Source organism: Lepidochelys olivacea (assembly GCF_965140295.1).
Source record: "Lepidochelys olivacea isolate rLepOli2 genome assembly, chromosome: 6".
In the NCBI taxonomy this organism is placed as follows: Eukaryota; Metazoa; Chordata; order Testudines; family Cheloniidae; genus Lepidochelys; species Lepidochelys olivacea.
Window position 1 is genome coordinate 69,266,483 of NC_140416.1, and position 15,642 is coordinate 69,282,124.

Sequence of the window (15,642 nt, forward strand, 5' to 3'; positions counted from 1 at the left end):
ACTTGGTTGTGTGTGTGAACAGAGCAGAACAGTGAATTCGCCGTGATCTCTGAAGCATTCAGATACTCCAGTGACTGATAAGCATTATAAAAACACCTTTTAAAAAAGCAAACACAGATGTAGCACTTCAGAAATCTAAGCACTTTCATCTGGCTGCTTCACTCAGACACAGGCTAGAGCAGAGTCTAGAAAAATGGGCCCATATGTTATACTGATGCGTACCCATAACAGTCAAATTGGACTAGCTGTTGCTGGCTCACTGAAAGTCAGCACTTTGTTCCAGAGGTTGCTATCTGGTACTCCAGAATTTTTGAAATGTACGTCTGTAAGCCTTGTGGTTGCCAAGATACCCATCAAAATGCAAACAGGATGGGGAGCATGCCTGAGAAAGACTGACATAATAATTCAAAGAATTGTGAACTACTGAATAGGGTGTTGGCGCTGAAACCTAACAATGATGATTTAAATAGCAACATAGTTAACTACTTCATTGCTGATCAAAGTATATAAGAAAAGAGAGAGACGACTCTGTTATGATGAATTCAGCCTACTCTGAGTAGCTTCTCGTTTTGGTGTTTCAAGTAGACAGAGCTTGGTTGTGGGCAGAACTTGGTACAGGACCACTCCTTTTTTCTGCCCAGTGTGGCCCCCTACCTCTCGTTGATACAAACAGAGTGTAGGGGCATGTGCATTGTGGGCTGTACGTGGAGTCAGAGAAACTGTCCTTGTACCATCAGGCTGCCTCGGTGGATGATGCCGTGCTGAGGAAAAAAGAGCAGAAAGATGTTGAACTGGATAAGAAAATCCTGGCTTTGCGGAAAAAGAATGAAGCTCTCATACGAAGGTACCAGGTAAGTCTGCCCCACTGCCTGCCTGGATTTTATCTTCTTCAGCCCCATGTCAGAGCCATCTCCACTAACACTAACCAATGTGTCTGCTGAATGTTGCTCATTTTAATAAATCCTGGCAGGGATGTGGAATCTAGCTAGATAAGATCCATCACATAGAAAAGTGTTCAGGTTCTGCCCTTGGGTATGGCTGCTTAATGGCAATTGACTTCAGAAGGAATTATGCATGACCATCCAAGGGCATGAGTTTAGGAAGACAACATTTAGAAATATGTATGAGCTCATTGGATCAGATCCTCAGTTGCCATGAATGAACCTAGCTCCATTGACTGCAGAAGAGCTTTGCCAATGTACAGCAGTTTAAGCTCCGTCTGTTTATTGGAGTTGGGTTTACATTACCAGGCAGACCTTTTCCTCCTCAATCCCCCATCTCTCTCTCTCTTGCCCTCCACCCTCACATCTTTCTTGCCATCTCCTTTTATTTCTTTCCTATCCTTCTCTGCCCCTTTCTGGCTTTACCCTTTCTTATACCATGTCCACCTACATATAACTTGCTTTCTCCATTCACCCCCACTTGGGGTTTCTCTCTGGCTTTCTATTCCCCCTCCTTCTCCCATCTATCTTGGCTTCTCCATTTTTGCCCCCTATCTTTCCTATTGCCCCAATCTCATTTTCTTGTGTATCTAGGAGGTTCTAGACTCTTTTGAACCCTCCACCACCCTCCAAAACAAATCTTTTGCAATCTCCCCTGCCCTTGATCACAGGGGATCCCTTATCCTTTCCATTGCTGCTGGATGGGCCAACAGGCTAACTCCATATTTTGTTGTCTCTCTCCTTGCATTCTTGCTCTCCATTACCATGCCCTGCATTAAATGATCCAAGTATTCATGCAGAGCACTGACACATTAAGTGGAAGTGCCAGGAGGCAAGGTAGGAAAGAGATGTTGGCTTTGTCAAAGAGCACAACTGGGATGGGGCAGTCTCTGTGTGCTGGTTCCTGTACTGCGATAGATCTTTAAAAATCAGCTCCATTTGTGGTGCAGTCAGCATCTGCTAAGATTACTGCGGACGGGCTGGGGCCCTATGCCAGGCCATATACTAAACATAGGCTTCACTAGCCCGTTGGTTATTTCAGCCCTGGTCACCTAAGGTAGGAGAAAGAACTTCCAGCCACGTCTTATTTTTCTCCCTGGATAAATATCTTGTGTGCTGAGAAAGTCTGAAAAAGGAGTACTGCTCACATGGCAGGAGCCTCCTCTTCTTGGCTAAAGATGTTCTCCCAGCACTAGAGATGGTCAGCAACCAAGGTCCAAATACCTTAGAGCTTGGGAGTATTTCAAATTTAACCTGGACCCAAATCCAAATTTGGCAAGTAGCCTCTGGTTCAGCAATCGGCTGAACCAAAACCCAAGATTAAATGTTGGGATGTTTGAAATTTGGATCCAGATTTGAATGATTAAAACTGATTAAATGCCATGCCTTTCCTCAGCAGACATCCACACTTTACCTCCTTTCCATATAAAGCCTGCACGGATTCCCCCTTCCTGCAGACTGCAAGGAAAATGGGCATAACAAAAGGTTATAGGAAGGCTTAAATGTCACACGTGGTTGGGGAAAGGAATTGACAGCCCTTTGTCAATCAACTCCCTAACCTCCATCAGTTGGCTTGTGGAATAGGAACCCAGGCCTCAGTTTTCCTCTCTAGGCTCACAGAAAATGCCCCCTCCTATTCGCCATGTGATTCAAGTAACATTCCCACCCTTGGGACCTGGTTCATAGAGACAATGCCATTAGTAAAAGTAGTTCCTCCCCTGCACAGCAGGAGTTCACAAACTGGGCATAGTCCTTTCTGCCCCCTTGGCCTTGGAGATAGTGCAACCCATTAAACATAAACAGTTCCCTCTCTCTTCCCCTGGAGCCAGGTCTCAGAGCCTCCTCCAGGCTCCATAAGCAATCCGCTCTCTGCTCGGCTCATAGCCTCATTCTCTAGTGCAGGGTGCTCTGCAGCTCAGCCCCCTCTCAGTTTTCTAATCCATAAGCCTCTCTGCCTGGCTGCTATGGAGAGCCCTATACTTCCACAGGCCCAGGTCTCTCTCCCAGGCTATCCACCTGGTCCTTGTGGTAAGCCTCCTCCCAGGTCATTGCCCAACTCTGGAACTTTCCTCTCTGCTGTTCCTGCCTGCGGGTACCTCTACACTAGAGCTGGGAGCATGCTTCCCAGCTTGGGTGAACGGACACACACTAGCTGTGCTCAAGCTAGTGCACTAAAAATAACCGTGTAGTCAGGGGTAGCACAGGTGGCAGATTGGGCTAGCTGCCTGAGTACAAAACTGCCTGGACCCTCTGTGTATATACCCTGGCAGGCAGCTAGCCTAAACCGCCCTGCTACACTGCTATTTTTAGTGAGCTAGCTCATCTGTCTACCTGAGCTGGGAAGCACGCTCCCAGCTGCAGTGTAGATGTGTCGGGAGCAGGGGTGCTGGAACAATTTTTATAGTGGGGGTGCTGAGAGCCATTGAACCAAACTGTAAACCAGGGGTCTCAAACTCAATTTACCTTAGGGCCAGTGCCAGTCCTCAGATCCTCCCAGTGGGCCAATAATGTCACTGAAGAGGGTGTTCAGAAAAGAAAAGGTTTATACTGTAGTTTTTATTTTGAATTTCTTAGACATAATAAAACTGTCCTACAACTTTATACAATTCTTCGCCTGCCAGAGAGATTTTAGTGTTCGCCAGACACCTGGCAACACTTCAGTCCTGTCAGTTTGTTGGTGTGTGGCCTGAGTGACTGAGCAGTTGAAACCTTCAGGATTGCAGCAAGGGGCGCATCAGATAGTTGTGTTCAGTATTTTGACTTGTATATATTCATTGTGGAAAAAAGTGACACTGCCTCCATGGCTGACTCTGCCCGTCAACTAGTGATGGTATCTCTGTCCCTCTCCCGTAGCCAGTGGGAGCTGCGGGGGGCGGTGCCTGCAGCAGACATTGCCGGCAGCGTGTCTGCATCCGTCTCTCCTCCACCGGCCACAGGTGGCCTGCGGGAAGTTCTTGGGTCGCAGATGGCCTGCGGGCAGGGACTTTGAGACCCCTGCTGTAAACCATGTATATAATGGAAAACACTTCAAGCCAGGGGATGCGGTAGCATCCCCTGAACTCTTAGTTTCAGCACCTATGATGTGGAGAGGCAGGAAGCCTTGTAGGCAGGAAGCCTATAGATCACATGCTTGTTACTTGTCATATACCCTGGGACTACAGTTCCCAGTTCTAAAGGCCTGGGGCTGATAACAGATGACCAGGGAGCACGTGCGCTCAAGGAACAGCACTCTGGTACAGCTTTCTTGGAGAACAAGCTGTGCTGAGAGTGCGTTGACAAGAGACACACAGCAAGTTGACTTTCTTTCAAAATGTAGTGTTAGCCCCTGTATTCCCCAGGAGGAATGCAAAATAGGAAAATGGGCCATGAGTGTACCTAGCCTGAGGTCCCAGTGAGCACAGAAATCACCTGGCCTTTGCTTCTGTGGTTCATTATGATGGCTCTGGCCCCCTGCTGTTGTACATGCAAAGCTCATGGCCCTTTCCTCTCCCTGCCTGAGAGGGTTTGATTTGTCACAGGCCTTTGGAAGATCTGATGTTGGATGTGGACTTGACTGTTTCAGGAAATAGAAGAGGACAGAAAGCGAGCAGAGCAGGAGGGGATGGCTGTCACTTCCAGGAGACCCAAGCAGGATGGTCTGACTATTACTATCACCAAGGCCCATAATGTAAGTCTTGCTTCCCTTTTAGTACAAGTGAACTTCTCACTAAAGAATCCCTTCCTTATGAACTCAGAGCTACTATCTCTGGAGTAGGCAGCATGCACAACAGGCATTCAGAGTATCAGGAAGCAGAACCTAACCACTCCCCAAAAGGCTTAAGTGTTCCGAATAGATTCATGCACAGATCTACATTAGCCTGCATACATAAACCTGTTCCCACAGATGCAAGCATGTACACAAATACAAGCAAGCAGATACGTGTACCTGTACATATGCACATTCACATGTATATGAACTCCCAGACATTAATGCAAACATAGCCACGGACATATATCCAAAATAAACATCCTTTATCTCTGCTGTAGGGTGAAAATCAGGAGTTCCAAATGTGCGTCAAGGTGTGGATTTACCTGCAGAACACACAAGAAGAAAATATCATAGGTCAGGGCATTCTTCCTCCTTCCCTTAAACAAGGGTCAGCCTTAAGAACAAGCAAATAAAGTGGCCCTTAAGGATTCCCATGCATGGTTTCTGATAGGGTTTCCCATGCAAACTCTGCAACTCATGGGCTGTCTCAGTCTTTTTTTATATCTCTGGGTCTAGAGGTGGATTAAACAAATCGCCAAAAGACAGTCCTCCCATTCACTAGCAGCAGGATTAGAGAGGAGGCAATTCATGGCCTGAGCCACCCCTCCCAGCACTTTAGGCCCAACACATCACAAGCATGCAGCCCTGTGTTAAAGTGAACGCAATGACAGCAGAGCTCATGGAGTAAGTAGCCCAAACATACCCTTGTCTCTTTTCTCTGATGTTGGATTGTTCACACAGTTACTTTATTAGGTTCGTTTGTGGACTGCCTTCCCCTCTTCCCAGCAACCCACTGGCCCTTGCTTTACTGTAGGCTTGCACTGTTGCACCATTTTTCCCTTTCATACAGGAGATGAAAGATGTTATTAACCAGAAAGTGAACATTTTGTGGACTAGACTGTCCAACCCTTATAATGGGGAGCACTTACTCACACCAGCAGTCTGCTGGTGTCAACAATATGTGATCAGCACCAGGAGTTAGGGTTGCACAATCTAGCCGTAAGCGTTAACAAGAAAGTGACAACATCTGTTTCCTAAATCTTTGACATTTTAGTCTCAAATGTCAGATTTGTAAGTGCAATGGGTTTTCCAGACCCACTTAGATTTGTGGGTTTCACTTCTAATCAGACAAAGTGCCTGTTGTTTCAGTCTTTGGAAGAATGTTATGGTATTGTCATGGGAGCGAAAAGCATCTCATGGAGCAAGTCCTAACATTTCCACAGCTGCCCTCTCCCAGCTGTTGAGGCAGAGCTGTTCCTAAAATGGAAGCACACTGGTAACCCCAAAAGGACCTGTTTTCTAACCAGACCAATTGGCTTTTCAGGAGAAAAGGGTGGTGAGTGAGAAATGGGGAAGCACCTGCCCCACCAGCCCAGGGTTTGGAGTCGGCAGTGAGGAGGAAGATGAGGAGGAAGCAGATCATATGTTTACATTCAGGATGGGGAAGAGGATGCAGCTGGCTGTTACTATGGACAACAAAGCCAAGGTGAGTCTTTAAAATGATGCATCACTCGAGACTTAACACATTGCTTTCTTCGAGCTGTAAGGGGTCCCAGTTCTCATTCTCTAAGCTTGGAGACTTGTTCAATGTCTTCCTGTTCCTTACTGCGCTGATGCTTGCAATTACTTCCTTGATGTTTGTATTGCTGTCAAGTCCAGGATTAATACAAAAGGACTCCCTATTTAAATACACTCCTGTGATCTGTGCGTACACGGTGATACTCTGGATTCCTCCTGCCAAAGGCATCCCATTTCCAAGCCTAGTAAAGCTGACAGTAATTTCTGTACCTTTCCCCATTTTACACTTGTGGCTTACTCTCAGAGATGAGATACCTTCAGTAGTCACTTAAAGAAAAGGAGTACTTGTGGCACTTTAGAGACTAAAGTCTTATGCTCAAATAAATTGGTTAGTCTCTAAGGTGCCACAAGTATTCCTTTTCTTTTTGCGAATACAGACTAACACGGCTGCTACTCTGAAATCTGTCATCAGTAGTCAGTTACAGCTGCGAGTTAAACTGGACTTGAAAAACATTCAGATACTAACTTGAAGCACAGGTTGGTGCCTTAAAAAGGGAAACTTTTAAAGTGTGTCAGACTTAGACTTTTGCTTCTAGGTCACTGGCTTGAACTAGAAATGGACCTGAACCTCACACTTTAGGGAAGTTCCAATTTGAATGTGGATCTGAAATTCACAGCTTGGGCCCATTTCTAGTTAGAATCCAACCCAGGTGGGTGGAACCAGAAATTTTTGCATCTGATGACTGGGTTTTGGGCTATATATATTTTGTTTATAAAATGCACTCATTGCATCCTCTAGACATACATTCAAACCATAACAACAACAGCTGGCAATCTCAATCCAGTTCCCAAAGGACAGATGTCCACATCACTAGTCACCATCACAGCTGGCACCCTTGCTAGCAATCTCTGCAGATTGACCGGGCATGGAGACTGATCATTTGTTTCAATTTTAGGAATGGTCCCTCCAAATCATGGTTGAGACACATGAGGAGGGTTGTTACACCTTCACAGCCCTTTCTGTGCCTATGGCTGTCAATTCAACACTTTATCTCAGCACTAAAATATAACTAAAAGCAAGAGAAACAATTTACATTAAATTTGAATCACATTCATCATTAATGTGTTTTTCACAGTCTTCCTACCTTTGCTAATTATTGAAGATATTTGTGTTTTTAAAAGAATTGGCCCCTTCCCAATCCACGTTCTCTTGTTATTTGATCCTGCAGTGAATGCTTATTCTATGTTTCAGGTTGCCACCAAGCCAGGCACTATGGGTTTTCCTTTCCATGTCTGATTAACAGGCAGAAGTCACCAATCCTGAACTTTCTGTGCCCTCAGGAGGTCCTCCAGCTGCCTCCAACTGCATAGAGTCAGTCCCTTTCCTCTGCCTCTGAACCGATCGGTCACAGCAGTGCCCCTTCTGCTGAGAAGAGTCAAAACCAGAGTTGCTAAATTCAATACATTTGCTATGGAAATGAAAAAGAAACACTGTAAGTAAAATGAGGACACCAGTCCACCAGCTGTGATGAAACTATACTGTGCTCTCCAGGCAGATAGTTATAGCCAATAGATGAAAGTGGTAACACTTCTCATTCACTGTTCCCTCTAATTTTTAACAGGCCGTGTGTGCAAAAAATTTCTTCTGTGCCGCTGCTGAAGCAAAAAAAAAAAAAAAAGCCAGCGTGCCAAAGCCGGAGTGCGTGCGGTGTTTCGCCGTGTGCGCAGAGTTTAAGATCTGTGTGCACATGCACAGCTTAGAGGGAACAGTGTACCAGACCCTTATTCAGTTCCACAAAGTTCTAAACATAAAGAGAAAAGTAGATGCCTGGATGTCCATTGCATACCAAGCACTTGAAAGTGTGACGGTCACCCAATGTCAAAGTTGACAAAGTGGGACCCTCATCTTTTCCACAACTTTCTCCATATTACAGCATTGCTATTGTGACATTAGAGTTAAGGTTGAGATGGGGTTTCTCTGCAAACCCCCGATCATCAATCACGCATAACCATGGCAAACTCAGATCATTAATCATTTGGGTGTACTACTGACCACAAAGGCAGTAAATGGCTTTTCTTCAGACGGAAATGAACTAAACCTCAGTGAAGGGCTATAGATATACAATCACAGCAAAAGGGATCAACTGATGGGCTGGTCATATCCTACATGCCACTGATTCCTTGGGACAATAACCACACAAGATCTGTTTATGGACTGACATTGGACTCACAAAAAAATACTCTGGGCCAGAAATGTCTTCCTCCAATGAATGCTGAGTTCATTTTATCATGGTGGCTGAAAGAGGAGACCAATGAAGCAGGCACAATGCTTTGGGACTCTGGAAGGGTAAGCCTGACGGCAGATGCCAAACCTTCAGGGTGATGAGACTTTAGAGGAAATTTTTACACCCTACCTGGGAGTAAATGATATTATTGTGAGGGAAGGGATCCTGTTTCTGGGCAGAAATCCCTATGTCCTTACTCAGATTGTACAAGTTTCTTACTTAAGCAAGCTCGCATGGAAGTAAAACATTAAAGTGGCTACAGTTGTCACTGAAATCAGTGGGAGTCTGCCTGAGCAAAGACTGAATAAAAACAGAGCAAGGACCTCAGGTTCTGGCCCTTTATTCTGGAATTAACTGGTTTATTCTGGTAGCTCTCAAAACAAAACAAAATTAGGTGTTCATAGGATGATATAGATGGACAATACAGCTGCTCTAGAATACCATCTATATCAGGGATCAAGATGCTTTCCAGGAATGAAGGAGATGCTAAGTCTAGTCATGTGGGCAGCAAGAATGCTATACTGGTGTTTTGTGTCCCAGGGATACATATTGTTAAAGATGGTAAGTTAAGCAGAACTAGAATTCTTCTTGGGAATAAGCAGATGGAGATTTCCATTCGTCTGCTTGTTTGTATCAGTAGCCAACTTCCAGAGCAGTAAATTCATAACAGATGGACATTTCAAATAGCCTAAGCATTCCTGACAAACTCTCCTTTGTGTAAAGAACTAAAACTGGTAACAAAAATATGATGCTGGGCCATCCTGGTGGCTCCCAACTGGCCCAGAAGAGCAGGGTATACAGAACTAATTGGCTAACCCCAGATGCAGGGCTCTGAAATGCCCTCTTCGTCCCCAACAGGACCAGCTCTAGGCACCAGCAAAGCAAGCACATGCTTGGGGCGGCACAATGCCGGGGCGGCATTCCGGTCACCCTTTTTTTGTTTTGTTTTGTTTTGTTTGGGCAGTTGCGCTTGGAACTTGGGGCGGCAGATTTTTTGCTTGGGGTGGCAAAAAACCTAGAGACGGCCCTGGTCCCCAAATGCTGTCTCTGAGACATCCACCGTGAAAAGTATTATGTCTACAAGCTTGATCAGAGACTGTTAGAAAAGGCAGAAGTCATCCAAAAAGTTACCTCTTCACTTCTAAACACTTGTGAAGTCTGTGTCTCCATGTGCAAAGATAAAAAGAATCCCAGCTGCATCTTCTGCTCTGTCAGAAGTTATTTGCCAAGAAGGGCTTGATAAAGATCTGGCAGTTAGTATTGTAAGGATACAAGCCTCGATGCTCAGTTACGTGAGGGTCTGATGTACCCTGTGGGTCTGATCCTGTTCTAATTGAAGTCAGTGATTTTGCCATTGACTTCAGTGGGAGCAAGAGTAAACCCCCTGAAGGGACTCACTAAATAATAACTTGAATTGAGTTCTTAAAAAGCTGCCTTTTCACCTTTAAAAGCTTTAGAACAGAGAGGTATGTTTTTCCAGTGAAGATGGGCACTTAATTCACTCAGAATGTGAGTGTCATAGTATTGATTATTAATAATAATGAAACATTTATTAGACAACTAGCACATAAGGCCTGACTCACCAGTGACTGACACAGCCTTTACATTAGGACTCTTCCATGCTGGCAGAGTCAAAGCTGCACTAATGGACCCCAAGAAGTGCCCCGAGCATATGAGGAGTCCCAGGATGGCATGGAATTGGCAAAGCTGACCCTGTGCAAGGCTCCTGCTGAGACCTTGTAGTGTAGGGGGCATGCCAGAACAAAGGAGCCATGGCCAGGCTACACCTCAGCTATTACTGGCTGAGGGAGTGGCCCACCAGGGCTATGGGCAGCCAAGTGCAAGTTAGGGCAGCCCCTCTGGCTGTTCCAGCCTGTGCCAGACAACCCAGCATGGTGGAAGCACACAGGTGACAAAGTTTTGCCTCATTGGGACTTCCTGGTGCCTGGCCCCAAGCTCAGGTACAGGGATGAATTTGGCTCATAGTATCTGGGTGCATTTACATGACTTAGCTTAAAGCCAAAAACGTTTTCCAAGTATATGAAGCTAATACCCCACAACTCCCACTATGCAGAGATGAAGAAAACCTTGCGGGTAGCCTAAATGCACATAGAGTCACTTCTCCTTTATGAGGTGGTTTGGAAAAGCTCTCCTGGTTTTGTGCCTCTGGTGCCTTTTGAATTCCATCTCTCCCAGTTTTGTTTGCCCTTCTCCACAAAGGAGATGGGGCTGCATTGTAGAGCCATTAAATGTTACCCTAAAGGAACCAAATCATTTAGGAAATAAGATTGCTTTCAAAATTATTTTTCAGATGCATTGGAAGGGATTCAGGCCCCTCATTTCATTCTTTCCAAATAGATTGACAGTTGCATTAAATATGTTTCTCCCCTTCAAATGAAATCACATTCCACTACAACCAAAGCCCCTCATGAGATGAAAAAAAGAGATGCTTCTGGTCTTGGACTATGCAGTATCTATATCTAAATCTCTACATCCAGGATTTAGTGAACATTACAAATGAAATGTTTAATCCTCCATTGATGCCTCTTTTGGCTACATACTTCCGCCTGTGGACTTAGATGTGGATTAATAACATTTTCTTTGTATATGGCTCTCCCACATAGGCTCTAACCCTTGGAGCCCAGAACATGACCTACAGCATAAAATCCAAGTTTTCATCCCGGTCTCCCACATGTTAATGTAAAGCAGTGACCGTTAGCCTGGATTGGTGCCAGAGGAAAATCAGTTTGTTTTATGTATTTCAATGCTGTCACTGCAGAACCCTCATTTAGTTACATTCAGTGTAATTATTAAAATGGGAATTGGAGGAGCATGTGTGTAAGTGAGGGAGCACGTGTAGTGGAGGAGGGGAAAGCAATTGTGTAGAATCTTGGGCTAAGTTGTATATTATTTCAGATCAGCTGTTGACTTATCTACTTCAGAGTTCCAATAAATAACAGGACAGCAGAAGGCCTGAGAAGTTGCTAGGTGGCAATTAGGCTCCACTGCCCAGGAATCAAATGTGGACTGGAAAACCCTATTGTGTCTTGGACAGTGGCACTGAAATATAAACCAGTTATTAAATTAAATCACTTTATTAAATCACCTTCCTTCCCATGGCAAATGCCAGGGTCCTTGCAAGGGAGAATATTTTCATTCAAACATAAATATCTAAAGTAACTATAAAGAGAGATTTCAGAGTAGCAGCCGTGTTAGTCTGTATCCGCAAAAAGAAAAGGAGTACTTGTGGCACCTTAGAGACGAACAAATTTATCTGAGCATAAGATTTTGTGAGTGAGCTGTAGCTCACAAAATCTTATGCTCAGATAAATTTGTTTGTCTCTAAGGTGCCACAAGTACGCCTCTTCTTTTTATAAAGAGAGAGCACAAGGAAAGACTGACTGAGCAAAGTACGTAAATTATACAATGCTCAGTTCTGTTTGTGTTTCTCCAAGCTTACTTCACTATGAAACTTCCTCCTAAACGGGCAGTTTTTAACCTCGGATTTTTGTTGACATATCACAATACACAGGTTGCAGTGTAGTGTGTACATCACAAGTTACACTATAGCAGTTAGAAAAGGAGGACTTGTGGCACCTTAGAGACTAACCAATTTATTTGAGCGTGAGCTTTCGTGAGCTACAGCTCACTTCATCGGATGCATACTGTGGAAACTGCAGAAGACATTATATACACAGAGACCATGAAACAATACCCCCTCCCACCCCACTGTCCTGCTGCTAATAGCTTATCTAAAGTGATCACTCTCCCCACAATGTGTATGATAATCAAGTTGGGCCATTTCCAGCACAAATCCAGGTTTTCTCACCCTCCGCCCCCCACAAACTCACTCTCCTGCTGGTAATAGCCTATCCAAAGTGACCACTCTCTTTACAATGTGTATGATAATCAAGGTGGGCCATTTCCAGCACAAAACCAGGTTTTCTCACCCCCCCACCCTTTTTTCCAAAAACCACACACACAAACTCACTCTCCTGCTGGTAATAGCTTATCCAAAGTGACCACTCTCCCTACAATGTGCATGATAATCAAGGTGGGCCAGTTAATCAGTATAAATGATGCGACTGCAGCTTCTCTGACTACATCTAAACATCTAAAGTTAGAGCCTCTAATCACATGTTGTCAAGTATCAGAAGGGTAGCCATGTTAGACTGGATCTGTGAAAACGGCAAAGAGTCCTGTGGCACCTTATAGACTAACAGACGTATTGGAGCATAAGCTTTCGTGGGTGAATACCCACTTCATCGGATGCATAGAATGGAACATACAGAAAAGGTGGAAGTTGCCATACAAACTGTAAGAGGCTAATTAATTAAGATGAGCTATTATCAGCAGGAGAAAAAAACTTTTGTAGTGATAATCAAGATGGCCCATTTAGACAGTTGACAAGAAGGTGTGAGGACACTTAACATGTTGTCAGTTTTAGCCACAGAGAAAGATGTGAAGCCAAAAAAGGGCAGATAGGGCCAGTAGAAGAACTCTGCAAAGGCATAATTGGCATTTATTATTGGTTCATAATTCCAGTTGGAGCTTCAGCTGCCTTTCTTCTTGCTGTGACAGCCTCTTCACTGTAAAAACATGAGGAGTCCTTGTGGCACTCCTCATTGTTTTTGCGGATACAGACTAAGACGGCTACCACTCTGAAACCTCTTCACTGTGAGAGTCCATGCAGAGTCAGCTGTGGGGGAGATTCCCATTGAAGTCAATGAGAACTCTGCACATGGAGGGCTTGCAGGTATGAGGCCTTTGACCACAGACATTCAAGAGTATCAGATATGGCCAAGGAGATAATACCCGAATTCATGCTCATTTGTTTAGTGATTTGTCACTGCAAATGCTAAATTTACAACAACACTTGATTCACCACCCATTGAAGTCAACAGGTGCCCTTCCATTGACTTCAACGGGCTTCGGATCAGGCCCTGTATCAACAACATTTGTGAATAAGTGAAAGTATTGGTGGCTAACTCCTGCGAGGCTCAAAGCAGTTGAAACACAGCAGACCCCAACTGGCTCTCCACAGCCTGCAGAGATTTTCTGAGCGAGCTGCATCTCTGCAGGGGCAATGCTATATTTAAGCAGGAAAAGACAACTGGGGGTATGTCATGCCAGAGTGCATATCATGGCCTGGGTGTATTGTTCAGCCAGAGACTGAAAGCAGAAACCCCTGGGAAGTGTCAGTATGCCCCACTGGGCACTCTCTTATTGTGATTAAAGGACGCCCCTAGACACTCGAGATTAGAAACAAGAGACTAATGAAGTAACCGATATTATTATGCCAGCAAAAGGAATTAAAGAAAACACATGAACATTAAATCAAGTGGCTGGAATGAGGATATTGTGAATTAGTTTGCTCGAAAGGATGCTGGGAGGGAAAAATTTCCATAAAATCCAGTCAATTTTCTGTAATCTCCATATCTGACTTTTTTTCAAACTAGTCATAATCCTACTAAGTAGATCTGTCTCCTGTATTCTTCCTTAATAAAAGCATCACTACCCCCCACCCCAGATAATCTGTGCTGTGCCTAATTGCCTCACTTTTGCTCTATACCCTCCTAACAGTACATTTAATTCTAATGAGAAATTGTCTAGATGTGCTGTATCTGCTGCAAATCCAGGGAGACTGAAGTGTTCTCCTACTGGCTTTTATATGTTACCATTCCTGATGTCTGTAACAAACCCTGCTGCCTACTCTGCCCCCATATGTACTCTAGCAACACCATCAGAGGACCCAACCACATCAGCCACACCATCAGGGGCTCATTCACCTGCACATCTACTAATGTGATATGCCATCCTGTGCCAGCAATGCCCCTCTGCCATGTACATTGGCAAAACTGAACAGTCTCTACGCAAAAGAATAAATGGACACAAATCAGACATCAGGAACGTTAACATACAAAAGCCAGTAGGAGAACACTTCAATCTCCCTGGACATTCAATAACAGATTTTAAAGTAGCCATTCTTAAACAAAAAACCTTCAAAAACAGACTTCAGAGAGAAACTGCAGAGCTACAATTCATTTGCAAACTTAACACCATTAATTTGGGCTTGAATAGGGACTGGGAGTGGCTGGCTCACTACAAAAGCAATTTTCCCTCTTTGGGTATTGACAGCTCCTCATCAATTATTGGGAGAGGACCACATCCACCCTGATTGAATTGGCCTTATCAACACTGGTTCTCCACTTGTAAGGTAACTCCCTTCTCTTCATGTGCCAATATATTTATGCCTGTATCTGTAATTTTCACTCCATGCATCTGAACTGGGTTTTTTTACCCACAAAAGCCTATGCCCAAATAAATCTGTTAGTCTTTAACGTGCTACTGGACTCCTCGTTGTTTAAGTGAGAGAAGAATCAGTCCCACTGACTATAAACAGGAAAGCTCACGTCACTCTACAAATGTAGACTCTAATTGCACTCTACAATTTGAGTAAAATTGAGAAAGTAAACACATAAATGGTGAAAAGTAAGCCAGATTTCAAAGATTTGTTTAGTTATAAAATCCAAAGTATTATAAGTATATATCACATTATAAGAAAATGAATAGAGGAGAGTAGAAAAAAGGAACTAAAAATAAATACATGTTTTTACCTTGATAGTATCCCTTTAAATCATTCAGTTGGGTACAATTCATAACATCCCATTCACACATCCTGTATTTTGACTGCCAGTTGTGTGTGTTCATGGAGGGTTATTGATATTACTCATGACATGATTCAATAAATGAGAAATGAGGTGTTAATCAAAGCCAGAATCTAAAAACCCCTTAACTTTGTAGATGTTTGAATGGTTGACTCTAAAAAAGATTTGGGGTCATGGTGAATAATCAGCGGAACATGAGTTCCCAGTGCAATGCTGTGTCCAAAAGGGTTAACGCAATTCTTGGATGCGTAAACAGAGGAAATCTCAAATTGGATTAGAGAGGTTATTTTACCTCTATACTGTGTTGCAGCCACTGCCAGAATACTGTGCTCAGTTCTGGTGTCCACAATCCAAGAAGGATGCTGATAAATTGGAGTTCAGAGAAGAGCCATGAGAACAATGAAAACAGTCAGACTCAAGGAGCTCCATCTATTTGGTTTAACAAAGAGACAGTTAAAGGGAGGCTTGATCACAGTCTATAA

At 44.0% G+C, this 15,642-nt stretch overlaps 1 protein-coding gene across 5 annotated transcripts in view; it reads left to right on the plus strand.

Moving 5' to 3' along the window:
* Positions 1-15,642, plus strand: part of CCDC9B (coiled-coil domain containing 9B) — a 152,571-nt gene that overhangs the window by 57,677 nt on the left and 79,252 nt on the right. For all 5 annotated transcript variants that reach the window (XM_084630649.1, XM_084630651.1, XM_084630647.1 and 2 more), the window contains 3 exons: positions 738-851; positions 4,504-4,608; positions 6,014-6,175. In XM_084630649.1, coding sequence (XP_084486775.1) covers positions 738-851; positions 4,504-4,608; positions 6,014-6,175 — 381 coding nt within the window. The remainder of the gene's footprint in view (positions 1-737; positions 852-4,503; positions 4,609-6,013; positions 6,176-15,642) is intronic.